The sequence below is a fragment of the Tasmannia lanceolata genome, unplaced genomic scaffold (genome assembly GCF_043159265.1).
Source record: "Tasmannia lanceolata isolate RefF3 unplaced genomic scaffold, GAP_Taslan_0.1 ptg000005l, whole genome shotgun sequence".
Classification (NCBI taxonomy): domain Eukaryota; kingdom Viridiplantae; phylum Streptophyta; class Magnoliopsida; order Canellales; family Winteraceae; genus Tasmannia; species Tasmannia lanceolata.
The window spans coordinates 5103424-5124331 of record NW_027518682.1 but is presented as its reverse complement, the minus strand read 5'-3'; the positions used below and the strand labels follow the sequence as shown (position 1 = coordinate 5124331).

The window sequence follows — 20908 nt, the reverse complement described above, 5'->3', positions numbered from 1 at the left end:
GAATGGTGTCAACTCAAACGGCTAGAGAAAACTGCATAGTAGATATAAGAGAATGAGCAACTTCAGGTACATGCTTCTCTTTCCATTGAGCTAACCCCGCAGCAACTTCAGGTGCATGCTTCTCTTTCCGGTGAGCTAACCCAGCACAGACAAGACCAATGTAGAATAAACTCAGAGGAAAAATAAACTCTTGAAGCATCAAACATGTATTCTCCGCAAAAGTCAGAGCAGAACGTCACAACAAAAGAACGATACAGAGTTCTAACAAAGAAAGGAACTTCAATGAGTAAGAACTTAGACTTGTGACTGATATATAAATCCTAGTGTATTTGCTGACATTATCAATAACAATTGACAAGTGTCAAACTGAATAGCTATGTTGCATCAATACGGATGTGAGTCTCGGAATCCGACACAGGTAGTCGGGTATGGAGTGTCGCATTAGGCAAACCTCAAAAAGAGCGATTCGTGGATTCACCATAATATTTTAATCAATTTTCAAATTTTGTTTTCATACATAATGATATGGTTATAACAAGAAATAGATTGAAAAAAATCAATTAATTAAGTGGGATTTGCTAGCGTCCATCGCAAAAGGCATTTCGCGGATGGTCTGTTGCAGGTGAGAACAGCCACCAAGGCTCACTTTTCAGCAGATTTTGTCTTCATTTATGAGGTGGCTGCCCTCACCTGCGACGGACCATCAGTGAAATGCCATCTACGATGGATGCTAGCAAATCCCTAATTAAGTCGATATAATATTTTTTCTATTTACAAAACTTACTAGTCGGATGGGTAAAACTCAAAACATGATGTAATTGTAAAGTTGTGGTAGTGGTATCCAGAAAAAACAAATAAAAGATATCTAGAAGTGCCTCAGAGAATGCTATTAAAAAAAAAGTGTCTCAGAGAATCCTGAAGTATTGGAATCCGAGACGTGTTCGACACGGATTCTTCGCCCATTTAAAAGAATCCATGTAACATAGCTGAATAGTGGTAAGAGGGCAAGAATCAGAATGAATAAACTGAAAATAAGTTACAAACTAAATATGAAAAGGTTGCTCCATTGTGACCTGGTGGTCACGGGTTCGAGTCACGGAAACAGCCTCTCTGCAGAGCAGGGGTTAAGGCTGAGTACATCTAGCCCTCCCCAGGCCCCGCCCTTTTTACTAAAGATGAAAAGGACCGCAAAGTTTTGCAACAGCTAAATCTTAGAATAGAGTCAATGATGTGTTCAGGTAAACAAGGATAATGGCAATTGAACAAACCAATGGATGGACCCATGGTCAAGGTGGCCAAGACAGCTGCATAAAAAATTCCATAGGTTTCCATGAAGCAAGGTAACTGTAAGTAGATAATTCTGGAGCAATTTACAGAAGATGACTTCTTGTCATTCAATTTAAAAAATGGCCGATTATTAAGAAAGAATCTTCAGTCATTTCTTATCATCCGGTGAAAAAACTAAGATGATATAATTATCTGAAACAAAGTGATCCCAGGTGCACTGAGAAGAACAACTGCGAAGAGCCTGAGGTTTCCAGTAGACATAAAACAAAATAAAGTTACTAACACAATCAATATTAATAAGCTGCAAAGGAAACTAAGACGGGCCATGGTTAAACAACAAATTCAAATAAATGAAAATAAATAGAGGTACAAATATAATCAACTTAGAACTAACCAACAAAACTAGATCGAGCAATGCACTTCTGGATGTAGGGCAAATGTAATTTTATTTGCCAGAGTAGAAAAGGGCATACCAATCCTACCAAAAAGGAATAGAAAAAGAAAGAACAAGCTTTTTTCCCAACACAAATAATTAGCATGCCTTTGGAAAACTTCAATGCATAGAGACACATAACTAGCATAAGTGCATTGACAGGATAATCAAGAACTGATTGCTGTAATTCACTTCAAAGCACAAATAAAAATAAGATTACAACATGGCTTCACATGCAAAGTATAAAATACCTGATCAGCCGGCCAGTTGTAAACCATTGACATCATTTCTCCACGATCTTCTGCACTAAAATACATTCCCCTTGGCCTTCTAAACAAGCCACTATAGTTCTGGCAAACGAGACCAACAGTAGGTGTATATACTATAGGTGCATATTCCTCAATATTATCAATTAAAACCTGTCAAAATTGAAGCAAGATCATTAGAAAGTGATCCATACACAAGGGGGCTCATATGGTTCTGCCTAAAATGTTTTTAATGCTCGTCAAATGGTATAAGCTCCACCAGCACAGCATGCTCAAAATCCCTCTTAAAACCTACAAGTTCATCTTTTGCCACCACACACTGACAAGTGACAATAGTAGAAGTACAAAAGAGGAAGGGTAATTTGGATAAAGTACGAACAAAGCTATTGTAAAAGTATAAAAGATTAAATAATCTCATCTCCAACAGCGTAAGCTTTTGGAGTAATTGGTTGTTTCACATGGTATCGGAGCAATTGCCTGGGTTCAAAACCTATTGATATTAAAAATCCACATGTAATGGCCAACCCAAAAAGAGGGGCCACATGTGAGGAGGAGTGTTAAAGTATAAAAGATTAAATAACGCCATCTCCAACAGCTTAAGCTTTTGGCATAATTGGTTGTTTCACAGTTATGATCGCACCTGGTAGTACATTGTCTCATTTCTGTCATGTAACCTATTAAGGATCCGCCACTTGGCCAAAGCATTCGGATCAGACGGTCCATCTCTGGCATGCACTTCTAGTCTTTTCAAGTCAACCACTGTTAATAAATAAATCAGATTTTTATTTTTATTTTTGAATGGCAATAAATCAGTTGTTATACTGAGGAAATAGTAAGACTTGTGGTATAAGTACCATTTGTAAAGAGGAAATAATTAAATTATAAAAATCATGTTCCCTGTATTAGTTATAAAATTTAAAATCAATCACAGCACAGTCATCTAATCACCTCCTTTAGTGGTTCCACAACATCAGCATTCATGAATTAATAATCCTCCACTAGTATAAATGTACACTGTCATAGACAATGGATATCATAACTGCATGTTTAGGTATCTTTTAAGGGTATTTCATTTCTTGGGCTTCCAATAGGTTCACATTCTAATGACTATATTAATTGCATGCTCAGAGAATTACAACAGTCAATAGCTCCTATTTACAATAATTAAATCGTTCAAACAGACAACCAGTTAGATCAATAGATTCATCAAAACTGAAGCTCCGCACATCATCATCACACATGAGAACAGTTAAATTAGACTTCAACATAAAAACTGACTGAAAAGTTATACAAACAAAACTATACAAAGGTTGCCCCCTGATTCTTATGGCAAGGAACTGAATAAACCAGGAAAAAACTAAATCAAAACCAGGCCAAAACGCAAATGCTCATGATTCAAGACTAAAAGGTATGCACCAAGAAGAGTAAGGCAAAACCATGAAAGACACCATTAAAATCTGCAGTTTCCCAAGGAGCCCACTACTACATTTGCCATTTCATAGTGTATTTAGGTGTGGCTAATACTATTATACTAATAAAATCTTCCTCCACAAAAAAGACAACCTCTAAAGGCTTATTTAAATTCCATCGAGATATTTACGCTTCAAAGAGGAGCAACCTCGCCACACAATTATCGGATAGAGACATGTAACATCTTCACATCTACTCCATGTGGCATAACAATTGTTGTCATAGGTGTTTATTGACGCATTTGTCGCCTCCTCTGCCTTGTACAAACATTAGGAAGGTGCACGGTGCACCTACTCAGGCATGCATGTGCATATTGTATGTGACCTCAAACATGAGATGTCGCCTAGGGCACCACATGTGCAGGCCTTTTTAATAATTTTACCACCAATTATGAGAGGAGATGGGTAAGAAGGAATAAAATTCCAATTAAGAGGACCGTGCTCATGAAGAAAACTCATAAGGCAGAGATCGTCATCAAGTTTTTATGGTGTCTTCTCTATTTTATATTTTCTGACTGATGGATGACATCCCTTCATCTTTCAAAGTTCCATATTTTATCAACTTTGCACCTCAATTTTGCAAATAAAATAGCATGATGCAGTTTAAGACTGACACAGCCAAATTTTGATATACATATAGATTCGTACAGTGCACATAGATATAAATGTTAGATTCTGTGTGATCTTTGTGACGATATGTGTTCTTCTGTTGTTCTGGAACAGAGATTCTTCAGGTTAATTCTGTGTTCTCTTTTGTTACACTATTGATTTACAGTGCAAACACATATGATGAAAGTAAAGATACCAAAAGGATATAAACCACATATAGATCCAAAAGGAATGGCTCGTCTGCATGACCTAATACAAGAAGCAAGTGCAAGCTTACTGAAACGCTCGATTTGCTGTTGCGAAGACATAACATTGGGAGGAAGAAGGCCACGAAGATCAAGCCGGTCTCTTTCGGTCATGGAGAATGCTGTTCCCTTATTATAAAAAGAAAAAGAAAAAAAGGGATCAACCATATGATGTATTCAAATTGCCACAATTGCAAACAGAACCAGCAGTCATTTGGTATAAATTAAAAAAACACCTAATTTATTTTACCGAGAATACCCGTAGAAGTAGTGACTAGTGATCTTTCGCATTTTGCCCTAGGTTTCTCTACTTAAAAAGTGTCAGGACAAAATTTAGAGTTCAGAAATACATAGAAAATCTCAATATAAAGATATGTTGTATGAAACTAACAATGTAAGAAACATGAATTTGACCTTCTGCAGTTATAAAGCAGCTTTCTGATCTGATGCAGTAAATTGAGACACGCATCAAGATTTGGAAAAAAAAAATCCGAGACATTCACTATAACAAAGCAATCGTAGAATTTTAATCAAAAAATAAAAGACGGATTTCTCAAATAATTCGCAAACAGTGACAGATCTTCAAACGGTGCATTGAGAAAGGCCTAGGTTACGATGAATGCAATTCTCACATAAAACGAGAAGCGGATCGGATCCAATACCTTGTTGAACCAGGGATCGTGAAGGATATCGAGGCTGCGCTTGTGTACAATGGTGGGACGAGATCCTTCGGTAGTGGTGAAGGATCTTCTACTCTGGATTGTCGTCATTCGATCCTTGAGACGTTTGATGAGAGAAGAAGAGAGTCTCAGCTGAGAAGAAAAGTTCGACATTTTTGCAATAACAGTTTCAGAAATCGTTCCAGAGGGGAAGCACAAAACCCTAGGAGAGAGAGAGCGAGTAGTGACTGTGGTGATAGTGAAAAGGGGTTAAAGGAGACGAGAAATTGGGGAATTTATTTTCAGTCGTTTGCGCTAAACCGGAAATCCGACCAGCACATGGAGGAGATGTGAAATTTTAGAATTTTAGTCAAATGTCGACGATGGGGCCCACCACTTGCGCGGTCTTCAGTCCCCGCCAGACAGGACTCCCTCTTAATGTAGAGGACGACACCGTCGACACGGATAAAATATAAAAAAGGGAAGTGATCTTAGTGTGTAAAAAAAAGGTCTCCTCCCGGCGTTTGATCTGAAGAAAGATCTGTTATGTGGACCCTTGCCGACACCAAGAAATCTGAGATGAGTCGGAGATATACTCCGGGGTGCAACTCGGGTCGGGTTCAACCTGAAAAAAAAAAGTCAGATTGGGTTGGGTATCTTTCAGATCGGGTTCAGGTTCCAGTTGAGTTTTCCTAACCCGGGTGGCGTTTGGGTTGGGATCGTCTTGGGTTCAGGTTGAGGGCTCGGGCAACCCTGCGAGTGAAACCCAATATTTTTTATCATTTTCTTGTAGTCTTTATTTTGTGCACTTAAAGCTTAAAAACCCGTTAGGTCAGGTCGGGTTAGGTTCAGGTTGGAAAAAGGGGTTCCTCGGGTTGGGTTGGGTTGAACCTCATCAGTTTGGAACTCAGGTCAGGTTCAGGTTGAGGGTTCCAAGGGCAGGGTTTGGGTTGGCCTGGACCCGACCCAACCCGACCAGAGTTGCACCCTGTATAGACTGATAAATCGGAATTATCAGCTAACGGCAACAAAGTCCTTGGCGGCATGATCAAATTATGGCGCTGTGGATGTCAGTACCCTCTTTTAAATTTGTTTTAAAAACTGAAAAATCGAAATTAACGGCCAATAAATGGGAATATCACCACACCGGCAACGACTTTTCTTAAATATGAATTTTTACTACTATAAATAGAAAAAACTGAGATATTTCCAGATAGGCCCATCTCATGACAGACACATTAAGGGTAAGGTGTTGACTTTTCCTTTAGGCTCTGTTCACTTGAGTTCCTGGGAAAGCAAATCCCTGGAAAACAGCCTCTTTTTCCCCTGACAAGACCTTGACAAGACAGAATTCTGGTGTTCACTTGCTTTCCTGAAAAGTAACAAGCCTAGGTGGAAAATGTCAAATAATGACATGGAAATTGCCAAAAATGATGTGGAAATGTCTCTTTTCTCACAAGTGTGGGAAACCAAATCCCACTATTTTGGTCGGATTTGCTTTCCCGGGAAAACTAGTGAAAAAAGGTGGGCAAGCAGTTTCTCGAGAAACCTTTTCCTACACAGTTTCTGCACACGTGAACAGGCGCGGGAAACCTTTTCCTACACAGTTTCCCTAGATTTCTTTTCCTAATGCCACGTCAGATTCCTGGGAAACCTTTTCTTTTCCTTTCCCGGAAAAACAAGTGAACAGAGCCTTAGAGTAAGGAAAAAGCCCTTTGGTAATTCAAAATTACCTGTGTAATCTATTTTTTGCCCTTTACCTCATCTGCTGCCTTCTACTATCTATTTTGGCATTTACCTCCAAATTTGAATTTCCATCCATCTTTTTGGCTTTCAAGTGAGTTAGAAAAATGAGAGGAGAGGAGAGGAGAGGTGTTGAATCTTTAAGGGCATGAGATTCTTAGAGAGAAAACCATGAAGTTTGTGAGAAAATCTTTACCATGTGCACCAAGTTGGGTCGTGAACGTGGTGTTTTTTTATTTTTTTCAATTTATATTTATTTTTTATTTTGATCTTATTTCGGTTTTAGCAACCGCATAATAAGTGGTGCTCTATCTTTATCTTTTCATTGGGTAAAATTCTACAATATGAGTTTTTATATGATGGCCGACCGGGTAATTTACAAGCCACATAGTCCTTGATTTTTTATCTGGTCAAAACACCTTTTTTGAGTGTTTTGACCGGATCAAAAATCAAGGGCTACCACCTGGCCTTGCTATTTTGACGGTTGGGCATCATATAAATTCTCCTAACCTCAAATCAAAACCCTGCAATCCAACAAAATCCAAAAACCAGATTTCAATTCTTCTCCTCATCGTCCTGTCTCTGTTTTTTCATCCAACCTTCAATAAGGGCATCCTTGTTTTGGATTTTAAGAACCAATTGTGAGCCCGAAATTGAATACTGGTCCCAAATTTATGTTTAGGCCCTCTTCCTTTTAGATTATGACTCAAATTAAGTAACGTTTAATTCTGACTACAACAATTGGTTTTGAACTCAATTGAGAGTCATAATCTAAAACGAATTGGGTGCTAATTTTGAATCCAACAATCTGTTTTAGACTTAAAATCAATTCTCAAAATCCAAAATGAATAGGGCCTTGAGTTTCTATGTGGTGTCCATGCGTAGTTGAATGTAATCAAGGCTCCACACTTGATGTTTGATTTAACATCACAGTTTCTTAAGAGGCAATGGTGAACATAAGAGCAGCTACTATGTAGTACCCCTGGCATGTGCCATAGAATGAGAATCCCCTGGACATTTTAGAGGGCAAACAAAAAAATTCCTGATGTGATTCACATTATAAAAAAGTGTATTTAGAAAAATCACTTGGGCCTACTTTGTTCAAAGATCCAAACTGTTCATTTGTTGCAAGTTAACATAAATAGACCTGGTGTCAAAATCATCTCCCTAGGATGATCCTAACTCTTCGATCTGTTGATATTTATATATTGTGCCATCGTATTAGATCGGACGGTTAAGATCATCCGATGGAGATGAATTTTCGTGCATGACCCATTCATGTTGAGCCTCAACAAATGATTAGTTAGGATCTCTTAATACGTTAGTTTCTTTGCTGAGAGAGAGAGAGAGAGAGAGAGAGAGAGAGAGAGAGAGAGAGAGAGAGAGAGAGAGAGAGAGAGAGAGAGAGAGAGAGAGAGAGAGAGAGAGAGAGAGAGAGAGAGAGAGATTTCTCCTTTGTTCGTCAGCTGTTACTTAGATTGAGACAGAGAGAGAGAGAGAGAGAGAGAGAGATTTCTCCTTTGTTCGTCATCTGTTACTTAGATTTCTCCTTTTTTTCGTCAGCTATTATTTAAACAAAACACCCATTTTTTTAAGAAAACGTCAAAGGTAATAAAAAGTACACTTTAAATGGTTAGGATCATCGTATGGAGATGATTATGGAGATGATTTACAGGGCACTGGCTATTGACGTTGCTCATGACCAACAAATGAACGGGTCTATGAAGTGGGCACACTATACTTTTTTTTTAAATATTGGACTTCACGCTCATACAACATATAAAATCTCCATCAGTGTGTCTTGATATTGTTTTCCATGGTTGAATCTTCGTTCCTCTCTAGAAAAACAATAAAAATGGCCTTACCCCAATGACTTTTCCCTTCTCAATGTGAACCGTTGCTCTTATCTTTTTCCACGAGCTCTTTGAAGCACCACCTTGCTTTGATGGTGTGATGGTCCTGATAGAGACCCCTCTTAAGGTATGGATAACATCGTTCGAAGTTTCAAATGATGGAAAAAATAAGAAGCAAATGGGAATACAAAAAGTTGCCCTTCTTCCAACGCTTGACCAAAACACACTTTCCATTTAGCAGTAGGGACAAAAACGTGGAAAGAAGAATTCCAAGGCTTAGTAGTGTTGCAAGTTTCCTAGAATATTCCAAGAATGATGAATCAATTTTCAAGAATTAGATAACGAAGGGTCCGAAATAATATCTACTCTCCAGAAATTTCTTCCTAGAATTAATGGAAGTTATTGGACACCCAGTCATGTGGCTCTGGCTCTGCTAGTCGATCTAACACCAGTATTTGGGTGTAATGCAGAGTCAAAATAGAGTCTGTCGCTAAAAAAAAACATTGCTTTCCTACCACCCATGCAATTTCTAACATTGCTAGCCTAGATTTGGCCTGTACAGTTTGCCTAATAGTAGATATCAAAGTAATCATGGTCTTACTCATTGGGAAGCAGTGAAAAGAATACATTAAAGTAACTAAGCACCTCAAATTATGTCTTCGAGTAAAAAATCTTGAGGTTCATGGTTGAAATGATAATGATTTCTCAAGCGTAATCAACGACAGTTAGCCCATTTCTGGAATTATGTTCATATTTGGGGGTGCAACTATTTCCTGGTCCAGAATATTATTGTTCCATGTCGAACGCGTCCCGCTTGGATTGCAGTTTCCGAAAAAGTTTGAAATGGAAAAATATTTCAAAATGTAACTACTTTTTTTTTTTTTTTTGCATACTAGAAATGACAGCTTACCAATCCTATTCATATCCCTCTAAATTAACAATTATCATTTCATTTTTCTCTGAATAGTGGAAAGGATTTTTTTCTCAGCCTTTCAAAAAAAATCTCAAGGAAAAAAATTCACCAAAAATGTTTTACTTGCGATTTGAAAAGGGCCTAAGTTTCAATTTTCTCCTTCATTAGGAAGTTTTCAAAATATTTATGAAGAAAATGTAGCACTTTTTGGAAATCGGCTTTGTTGACGAACCATTACTTCAGCACATTGTCTACGAATGACACTAGTTAAGTCATTGATCATGGTCGAACCAGCCCACCATATCAATATATCCCACCCCCCCCACCCCCCCCACCCCCCCCCCCCCCCAGAAAAGAAAAGTGCATTTATGCTAGATCAATGGAGTTTTTATATGGTGCCCGACCGTCAAGTACCATCAAAACAGTACCACCCTTGATATTTGATCCAACAGCAGCCCACTTTTTAAGAAGTTGTTGTTCGATCAAATATCAAGGGTGGTACTTTTGAGGTACCACCTTCACGGGACTTGACGGTCAGGCATCGTATAATATCTCAATGATAGCAGACTTTGCTTTGTCTTTTATGTGTATCATTGAGGTTTTCGTAAAATCTTTACAGAACTTTAAAACTTAAAAAAAATTGCTTTTCATTTTGTCAGTAGATCTTTTGAAAAAAGTTCAGGCTGCACAAGTATATCTCCGTCGAGTTTTGTTACTTGATCATATCTGTTCTCATTCCCTTTTTGTTCACATTTATCCTCTAAATCAAGTTTTGCCCTTGCTGAAATTCATTTAAATTAAGCAAAAAACAAAGGGGGTTTCTAAATTGATCTTAATTTTGGTGAAATCTAATATATTTTAACCTAAGATATAGTGTCTGATGTAGAAAAAACAACATTTTGAATATCTAAGTCACTGTCTACTTATAAATAATTTAATTTGATTAGGGTTCTTTGTTTATCTCATGACATCCTTCTGTTCATGTGAATACCCAATAGAAATTTCATACATTTTAAAATATTATAATTTTTATGTATCATTTTAATTAGGTTAAATATGGCGACATGTTTAAATTTTGAGCATGCGTATGTACATTTTTTTAATCAGATTTCATTAACATGATATGATTTAAAACTCACTTTTCATGCGCCCACCTTTTTTTCTCAATCGTTTTGACTTTTTCATCTGTTTACCCAATAGAAATTTCATACATTATAAAATATTATAATTTTTATGTATCATTTAATTAGATTTCATTAACATGATATGATTTAAAACTGATCACTTTTCATAGGCCCACCTTTTTTCTCAATCGTTTCGACACTTTCATCTGTTTCTCTGTGTCGGCTTCCCCTAAGGATATTTCCATCCTCAGAGGCTAAACCGGGGTTACCACGCCCTCGACTTGTTGGTACCTGTGTAGAACTCACCCTTAAAAGCTAGCCGTTAAGGAGAGGGTGCCCAGATCCTTATAAACCCATCCACATCCTTTCACATATCCGATGTGGGATTATTGCTTTCACGTGGAACCCCCAACATTGAACTCGTATTTTTTTATAAAAAAAAAAATCACAAACACATTGTTGTTTATAAATATAACTCAAAAATCACACCAATCGTGCAATCTCAGGTGGCAATAACATGCATTTTTAGCAATTGAATGCAAAACGGAAGGCTCCAATACAAAAGGTCGTATCACCACAGTGGGTGCCCGCTACTGACATGTCCCTCATGTAACGATATTTTGAAAAAAGGGGAGGAAGTTACCTTGTTTTACAAATTTCAACCAACTGTCAAAGGGCATTATAACCCCAAAAGGATACTGAATACTGATATGGCATCATGTTTTGATAATGGGGCAAACTCATTTCGTTGTATGTTGTTTAACAAGCTGGTCAAAAGCTGTTACAATTTCCACGAAGCTCTTAGCAATCAATTAAAAAGTGTAAGACAAGGTGGGTCGCCCCAATATCAAAACATGGTACTGCACATATAAGTAGCCTTCCAAAGAACACTCTCAGCAATCGAGAGAGAAGAGTAAAACGAAGTGTAGGAATGCTAAATTGAAGGGTACCCTTGCAAAAACCAGTACACAACGGCATGTCATTGTATCCACGTCACCCAACTGCATTTACAATTCCTTAGCAAAGTGAGTCGTCCCAATATCAGAACATAGTCGTGTGGATATCAATCCACTTTTCTAGCAGATGATTTTCAAATGGCTGAAGTCTAACATATTACATGTGGAATGCTAAACTGAAGGGCACTCTTGCAAAAATCAGCCATTAGGATTTAGGACTCCCCATTGTCATCAAAGTTCATATAAATATTCCTTTACTTTTATATTTCTTAGCTATAAAAAATGTATTTTGATGGGGTGGATCCATTGGAATCACCCTTGGGGCTGATTTTTTTGCGAGGGCGCTCATGAGTTTAGTATTTCTATATATATTTTTTAATCTCTGATTCGACTAGACTATATCAGATAGAGAGCGTAAAAAGACGGCTATTTACTAAGAAAAAGAAGTAACTTATTCGTCAAAGAAAAATAAGAAAAAGGAGTGGGATGGTCATATTGAAATTATTTATGGCGTATACCTATTTACGTTGTGGCCCAAAAAATGAACGGTTTGGATCATCACATGAAGTGGAATGGGTCCGCAGTACATTCTAAAAAATACCGGGCTTTGTGCGTTCATACCATATAAAATCTCTTTGAATTATATCCCAGTCATAGCAGTGTTAAAGGATTCTATGAATAATGAAAGCATGAGAAATTATATTTGATCCAACAACGACTCACTCTCGGAGGACCTACTGTTGGATCAGATATCAAGGGTTGGCCCCTTTACGGTACCACCTTTACATGTTCATACGGCCCTCCATCATATAATATCTCATGAAAGCAATCTCTCAATTATATACAATCCCTGAGAAAGAGGCCATAAGAAAATGTGCAAGTTTTGCTCTTCTTAGACTCACATGTGCAATACTGCCTGTTTACCCTGAACTTTACTAGCAGCCAAATGCACTATGATCTACTTTTTCATGCATTCTACTAGCCCTTTAGATACAATCAAATGCACATTTTTTTCCTAGCATTCTACTAGTCCTTTCCACGACAGCCAAACAATAGTCGAAAAGTTTACTTGAAGACTACTTAAAGACAACCTTACTACTATTTTACAAGAAGAGCCTCTACTCAATGAAAATCCAAGTGAAATAACCACTCGGAGGCTTGGGATTTGTGATATGGTTGAGGAAGGAGAAGAGAAAGTGTGCCCTGTACTATAATGGCCATTTTCACCGCAAGAATGACATTTTCGTAATTGACTGAAGAACGTTAGTTGCATAACGGTAGATGTACCGGGTCTTTTAATTATGTTGAAAAGACGACCGTCTCTTTTTTAAATTAAGCCGTAGTAAAGGTGGTCTTTTATAAAAAAAATCCAATATAATTTAATAAGATCTCGTATAGAAAGGCAGAAGATAGACACAAGTCACACAACAGCGCAAGAAAATCTCCCTTCACCAAAAAAGGGGTGGAGAAATTGAAAGAAAATCTAGCCTTAATTTCTGCAGGCCTTATATATTTTACCTTAATTTTTTCTTGTTTTCGTTGTTTCCAATCTCCGAAGCAGAGAGAAGAAAATGGAGGAGGAAAGAGGGAAAATCGACCACTGAGTTCTTAATCGCACCCTTCATTTTTATATTGGTAATGACACACCCTACTTCTTAGTCAGGTAAGGGAAATGAGGTGTAAGGAGCATCCCCACGAACCAGGCCACGTAGGCATCTGCGGTTCGTGTCTGAAGGAAAGGCTTTTGACTCTGATCGCCAAAGAAACACACGCGGTTGAGGATCGCCCGAAATCTGACCCACCGCCCACCACCCCCGCCGGAGACACGTGTCAGCAGCGGCAGCAGCAGCAAGGGTTGTACACCACCCCGCAGGTGGGCCCCACTTTCTGCAAGAAGAAGAACACGTGTCGGTTCCCTCTGTTCTCATCCCTGTTCGGCTACAAGGCAGAAGTAACCAATACAGATCCTAGGGTTCGTAAATCATCCTGGTTGTCGTCTCTATTTTCCAGTCTCCCGAAAAAGAAATCACGGCTGTTCTCTTTAGACGAAGAGGTTCCCGATGGCCGGCGAGATCGAGGGATGTCTCCGGTGACGGAGACTAGTAAGGGGAAGGAAGAAGAAGGAAGCGAGTCTCCGATCGGACTCGGATATTATTCCGAGTCTTCGTCCGGGTTGAGAAGACCGATTCCGGCTGCACGGAGACAGCACGCGCGTAGCTTTTCTGGTGTGGCTTTTTGTTTAAGCCCTTTGGTGAGGGCAAGCCCTAGTAACAATAACCGGCACGATGCCGGATTTTCCGGTGACATTCGTAGCGCGAGACGACAGATTTGCGCGAATAGATCGAGGAAACTGGCGGATATCGGAAGGTACCCCTGAGTCGCTGACTTTGTCCATTGACGATTTTGCCCCGGCATTGTTTTTCTTTTTACTGGATCTTGATTCCTCTGTCATTTGAATGCTGTATAAATGGATTCAATATTCAAAGAAATGCAGAAATAGATGATTCTTTTTTTCCGAACACATAAAGTAGAGTATCATTTTTTTCAAGGAAAATGATTTTATGCTAGATACGCGGGGGAATGTTTTTCTGTATTTTATGGACTTTTCTTAGATCGGATCAGGATGACGGGTTACTGTACTGAGGTCTTGCCCCTTTTATCTTACTGTAGTGAGGTCATCTAGTGGATAATTCAGCTGTTCTTTTGCGTTCCCTGGGAAAGCAAATCGCTGGAAAACAGCCTTTTATTTCCTTGACAAGACCGAATGAATTCCGGTGTTCACTTTCTTTTCTGGGAAAATAGAATTACACGTGTGGAATTTCTACAATAAGTTAAAAAATGACATGGAAAAGCCCATTTCCCCCTTTAGGCTCTGTTCACTTGTTTTCTAGCTACGAAAAAAGAAAAGAAAGAAAAAGAATCTGTCGTGGAAAACTGATAAAGAAAGGAAAAGAAACTGTGAGAAAATTTGTTGTTCACTTGGCCCAGAAAGGAAAAGAAAGTATGTAGGCAAACTAGTTTTCTCATGAAAGTGATTTTCCCATCCTTTTGGTGAGGAAATTTAGAGGGAAAGTGCAAGAAAATTAGTTTTCCACGTCATTATTTATATTTTTCACCTGTGTAATTCCGCTTTCCTGAGAAAACAAGTGAACGGTGTAAAATGTCAAATCATGTCAAATCACGGGAAATTTTGGCTTACTTTCTTCTCCTTTCCTTTCTCAAAAAGACAAGTGAACAGAGCCTTAAGGATTTCATTTCCGACCAAAAACACTCGGATTTTGTTTTCCCGAAAAACTAGTGCAAAAAGAAGGGCAAGCAGTTTCCCTGGAAACCTTTTCCTGCGCGCAAGTGAACAGTCCAGAACCAAGGAAACCTTTTCCTGCACAGATTCCCTGGATTTCTTTTCCTACAGTTGCAAATGACATTAATTTTGTTCACTGCACACTAAAGGAGAGGTACTTTGGTCTTTTTGCAAATTCTCATGACCACTTCGGTTACGTGTCAATTCTCGGAGCCGTTGATGAAGAGACTTTGTAATGTGAAATCAGAAAGCAACCCTTACTGACCAAAATACCCTCCTTTTCTTCTAAAATAACCCTGTACAAGTGGGAAGAAGAAACACTTGTTATTGTATGTGCAGAGATAAGAGATATGGCAGTACATCAGAATTAGGAAAAGGGAAATTCACTCCCCGCCGCCCTCTACGTTATTCGTTATAACTACGCACACGGCTGCTACTCTTTTGATCCTTTGCTACTCATCTCATTTTCTAAAATATTTTAATTGATTTTAAATTGTGTGAACTGTGAACAAGTGAAGAGTATTTTGCTGAAAAAGAAATGGTGCCAAATACCACAACAGGTGGATGGCAACAAAATTAGAAAGAAGGGGTGAAGAGGAGACTTTTCAGGGAATAGTTGGAGGTGGGTGGATTTTGCAAAGCGTTTATAACTGTGAGAGATGATTTTCTTTGATAGGAAAAGAAGCCCTTTTTTGCGAATAGGTCAACCGAGGGAAATATTTCAACGAAAGGCTCTCTCTCTCTCTCTCTCTCTCTCATGCTTGTTTTGTTTTTTTTACAAGATGCAGACCATGAGTTTTTAGATAGGCACTTACGCCGTATCTGGCGGCCATGAATATATTTTCATTATAAATTAGGGGTCTTTTGGATGCGGGAATTTTATAATCCAGGCTTTAGTTTGAGAACAGTGTAAAAGAGGGTTCGTGATCAGTCTGTTGTATGCTGTCCGGACAATGTTTCTTGGATTTTAAATATGAAATCCAGGTTTTAGAAATCTCTCCTCTATCCTTAGATTTCTAAAACCTAGAAACATGGGACGATCATCCGCTCTCTTGCTGTCGGAAAGAAGGCCGAGAAATCAAAAGACGACAGCTGGTCTCCTTTTTCTCGTCTCCCATTCATGATTTTGATGAAATCCAAGATTGTAAAATCCACGTATCCAAACGGCCCCTTAGTGTCCCCACTTGGTGAGAGAGTGGTAGGGCGGGTGGTAGAAGCAGAGAGATTTGAGAGCGACAATTGTGATGAGCGTGAGGAGTGGCTAAAAACCAGGAAAGAGACTGTCCTATTTTGAGTAGAGTTTTTTGTTTCTTGTTTTCAGCCACTTCTCACCAATTGGAGACGCTAGTTTATTAGTTTTTAATTTTCTGATTTTTAGCCACTTTACCCACCTTATCCCTCTCTCATCACTTGGAGACACTATATTTATCATGAAAAAAAAAAAAAAAAATCATGGTAGCAAAACATGCCCCTTAGAAGCCTTCCTTTCTAGTCGCCTTTATGAAACATTGAGAATATATGATTACCATAACCTAATAAATATGATTAGTAGAAGCCGGTAAAGCTTTTCTGCTTTTATGCCAGCGTGTGCACAGCACACGCTGTGCACGTGGAGATAAAGGGGAATCTTGTTGTAATGTATCTTGTTTCTCTCGTATTGCCAACTTATCAATTGTAATTTGCAATTTTTTGTAGGGGTGCAACTCGGGTCGGGCAGTTCCAAAACCCTACCCACCTGAGAATTATCTCAGATTGGGTCTAGTTTTTATAAGAAAATCTGATGTTCGTAAATCAAACCCAACCGAATATAGTTTCTCGGGTTGTGTCAGGTCGGGTTGTCTTCTTTTTTTTATATGGTTGGATAGTGACTAATTTTAAAGATTGTATAAAAAACAAATCTTCACACCAAAAATCTCTAAATTTATGCCACCAAGTTTATAAGTTTTAGAACGACACTATATTTCCACATGACATACATGATCACCTCAATGAAAATAATTGTATCAATATATTGGAAAATAATTTTCTATGTTATTCAAGAGATATTTAAGAAAGTCACAATACATCCCATATGAGATAGGTTTTGAGTTTCAGGGATGTTTTTTCTTTAAATCCGCCCCTACCCAAGATCGGGTTTTCCAGTTCAAAACCTGACCCTACCCCAACCAATGATTTCTAAACCTGACCATGTTATTTTCAGGTCATGCGGGTCAGGTAAAACCCAACCAAAGTTTCAGCCCTAATTTTTTGGTTAGCCGAGTGGACATGTATGTGACATCGAGACAAGAACATCGTTGTCCAATGGTCGACCCATGTGATCTTGGTCCCATCCAGTAAGTGCATCCCACACATAAGATAGACTAAACAAATAATTTTTTTAAAAGATGGGCACTTTATTAAGAAAGAAAAGGTGGAAACCCCGTGACTTGAATGGTCCGAGATACAAGAAGGCAGCAACAAACCACTGAAGAAAAAGAAAAAGAAAAATACAAACAAGAGAGAACAAGTAGGGAGAGTAAAAAATCTCCAATCTGGCCACACTAACTCGGGAGATACGATCTGTCTCTCCATTAGCTGATCTCATAATATACTAAAAACAAACTGGCAGCCCTCCACTCGATCCTAAATCTCTTCGATTAACCCTGCAAACCTCTATGGGTGAGGCCAAGAGCCGATCATTCATGGAATAGGGGAAAATCCTAACCCAGGAAATGATGATTGATGGGGTCCGGACTCAGCACTGAGGGAATCCGGACTCAGCCCTGAGGGAATCCGGACTCAGCACTGAGGGGTCCGAACTCAGCATCCAACTAGCTGCTGGCACGTGGCCCTCACAAGGACCGTTGGAAGGCCAACACCTGTCTCCACGAGGTGTGGCACCTGGACCAATCAGGGACCTCCACCTACCCTTCTTAGGTATGAGACCTGGTCCATACAGAGCCCACCACCTGTCTTGGACAGGTGGCTCAGAATTACCACCTGTCCTAGACAGGTGGCTCAGAATCACTATAAATAGCCTTCACTTGTGCTAAGGTGAGGGTCCTGGAAATCTGAGAACCAAAACTCTAAGCTTTTGCTCTGACATTGCTCTGCACTCCTGCTCATACTGACTTGAGTGTCGAAGCGCCCGTCCGGAGTATCACTCCGGGTTGGTCCTCTGACCCTTTTCTTTCTTGTATGTACTCTTGTGCAGCGCAGGACTCAACCAACGCCTCAGTTGTGGCTTGTTAGCTCGGACCACCCAGCCCTACCATAACCTGTTACCGATTTTAGGCCTAACAGATTTGGCGCCATCCGTGGGACCACGCAACAAAAAGCTGTTCGAAATCTCACTCAGATAAAAATGGTAGGACAGACCGGCAAGCGAGCACCTCCGACTTCTCGGGCTACTCGGGCTACGGCCCCCCGTGAAGGACGAAGTGAGCGGCTGGCCTCGCAGGTGGAGGTCGGGGCGGCCGTGGAGCGGACTTCGCCCCACTCGGACCGTTCAGACCCTACCCCGACCCCAAGGGAGATGCGGGCCCTTTTTCAAAAAATGACTGATGTAGTTGCGCAGTTCAGGAATGCGGCCCCCGCACTCCAGCAACACCCAGTCGAGGTTTCTCGACCCGTTCAGAGGGAAGAAAGCTCCCGCAGAGAACGCGCGTCTCCACCCCGGGACCAAACTCGTCACTCCACAAGAAGAGACCACCGCTCGCGGGACAGGAATGTGCGCCCTGAGCCTCGTCAGCATCACCGGTCACGATCTCCCTCCGTGCAGAAACGTGGCAGCAAGAGAGACCCCATGCACGGAGAGGGATCGCGGCACCGGCGAAGGAGTCCCCTCAGCCAATCCGGATCCGCAAGGAGCCCATCAGCCGTAAGGAGTAGACCTGCCCGTCTGGCCGAACAGAGGGATGATCCGATGTTACTGAGGATCCAGAAGATCGATAATAGAATCGAAAAGCTGGCTAGAGGTCATGGCCGCCCTGCTTCAAGGATCTTCAGTAGCAACCCCCCTTTCACAGACAGGGTACTCGGTGCGGCAGTCCCCTTGGGCTTCAAGATGCCGCAGATCCCGCAGTACGATGGGACCACCGATCCCGTGGATCATCTGCAGACCTTCAGGACCACGATGCTTCTCCACGGGGCGTCGGACGGGTTCCTTTGCAGGGCACTCCCCACCACATTAACTGGAGCCGCGAGAGACTGGTACTCGCGGCTGAAGCCCAAGTCTGTGGACAATTTCGACGACTTCGGGGACGACCTGGCCCGACATTTCATGAGCAGCAGAAGACCTCGAAAGACAACGGCTTCACTGATGGCCCTGAGGCAGGAAGACGGTGAGGCCCTAAAAGCGTTCGTTGGCCGGTTCAACAGGGAGGCCCTGCAGGTACCCAACCTGGACCCCTCCGCGGCAATGAATGCTCTTCTGGCCGGAGCCCGGTCCACCGACTTCAGAAGAGCAGTCGCTCGACGCAATCCGCAGTCCTTGGCAGATCTGATGACCGGGGCGGAAGAGTACATTTCCGTCGAGGAAACTCTCGCTGCCCTGGATTCCGTCAGTAAGAGAAGACCAGAGGAGAAGAACCCCGCCAAGCAACGTAGGGACGATAGGCCCCAGAGGAAGGAGAGCAGTCCGTCCCGGAAGGAAAGGAGCTCTCCCCGGCCTCGAAAGGAGAGGAGCCCCCCGACGAGGGAGCGCTACACGCCGCTCACCGCATCCAGGGCTCAAATTTTGGCAGCCATTCGGAAAGAAGACTTCATCCGATGGCCGAAGAAGCAGACACCAGAGGCGGGCACGCAAGATATGTCCAGGTATTGCCGGTTCCATAAGAGCCACGGCCACGACACCAATGCCTGCATTCATCTCAAGGAGGAGATCGAGCAGCTGATAAGCAGAGGGTACCTCGGGAGGTACTTAAAAAATAATGACAGCAGAAGGGAGCTGTAGACACCCCATTTTGACCGTGCCCTAAACCTTCCAATTTTTTGCAAAACCCCATCAGATCAATGATCTAGGGTCCCAAACTTAACCCTAGGCTAGCTTTGGGTCCCAGCTAGGTCCCCGCAAAATTTCGTCAAAATCCGAGTACGTTCGCCTAGCGAACGAGCAGAGAAAGGACCGTAGTGTAAACCAGAAAAGGGGGGTGAATTATCCTGGAACGGTGCAGAGCAGATTTCGAATAAGACACGATTGGATGGTGCGCCCATCAATTTTTCCGCCAATAGTGCGCCCATCAATATTGGTAGTGCCAATATCACCACCCTGTTTTTATAAAATAAAAAAAATAAAAAAAATAAAAAATCCGTTTTTTTTAGAGAGAGAGAGAAGCGAATCGTCGGTTTCTTTTATATATATATATATATATATATATATATAATATAAAATAAAAACCCATCATCATTGTCCCCCCTTTTTCTCTTTTCTTGGGCCCACACCTCCCATTTGACAAAAAAAAAAAAAAAAAAGAAAAAAAAATCATGATGACTCATGATTGTTTTCTCTCTCGCGAGAAAAAACCAAAAGACCAGGGGAGAAAAGAGAGGAGGGAGAGAAGAAAAAAAACCAGAGGGAAGAGAAAAAAAAAAAAAGAAGAAAAAACCAGAGGGGAGAGGGAGAGAGAGGGAGATCTGCAGAGGGGAGAGAGAGAGGAGAGATCTGTAGAGAGAGAGAGAGAGAGAGAGAGAGTCTTCTCCTCCGGCAACCCAGCCGGAATCCGGCGAGGCCAAACCCATTTCCGACCGGCCATCCACCGATCACCACCACCTTCTCCGACATCCTCCCAACCAACCACCGGAGCTCCACCGGCATCCACATCTCCTCCACCCCACCTCCAGCGGGCCCCACCTCCAGCGGGTCCCACATCAGCGGGTCCCACATCAGCGGGCCCCACACAAGCACGACTCTGTCAACACCTTCCTGGATCTCTTGTGGCGTAAGTTCATTTTTTTTATTTTTTATTTTTTAATTATTCATTCTTTGCACTACATGGGTCCCACAGTGGGTCCCACAACGGGTCCTACAGCGGGTCCCACATCAGTAGGTCCCACAGCGGGTCCCAGCGGGT

General features: G+C 41.0%; 2 protein-coding genes across 2 annotated transcripts in view; one reads left to right on the top strand and one right to left on the bottom strand.

Moving 5' to 3' along the window:
• NAD-ME1 (NAD-dependent malic enzyme 1) overlaps nt 1-5407 on the bottom strand; it is a 35531-nt gene extending 30124 nt beyond the window's left edge. The window contains exons 1-4 of the mRNA XM_077379100.1: nt 4972-5407; nt 4342-4438; nt 2627-2745; nt 1972-2139 (exon numbers count right to left, since the gene is read on the bottom strand). Coding sequence (XP_077235215.1) covers nt 1972-2139; nt 2627-2745; nt 4342-4438; nt 4972-5142 — 555 coding nt within the window. The 5' untranslated portion in view covers nt 5143-5407. The remainder of the gene's footprint in view (nt 1-1971; nt 2140-2626; nt 2746-4341; nt 4439-4971) is intronic.
• Nucleotides 5408-12965: 7558 nt separating this feature from the next.
• Nucleotides 12966-14084, top strand: LOC143876505 (uncharacterized). Its single transcript, XM_077378208.1, has one exon. The coding sequence runs from the start codon at nt 13230-13232 to the stop codon at nt 13932-13934; it is 705 nt and encodes a 234-aa protein (XP_077234323.1). The 5' UTR covers nt 12966-13229; the 3' UTR covers nt 13935-14084.
• Nucleotides 14085-20908: the final 6824 nt, after the last annotated feature.

Excerpts from the sequence above, each read along its gene's own strand:
- LOC143876505 (XM_077378208.1), top strand. The coding sequence starts at position 13,230 with ATGAGGTGTAAGGAGCATCCCCACGAACCAGGCCACGTAGGCATCTGC.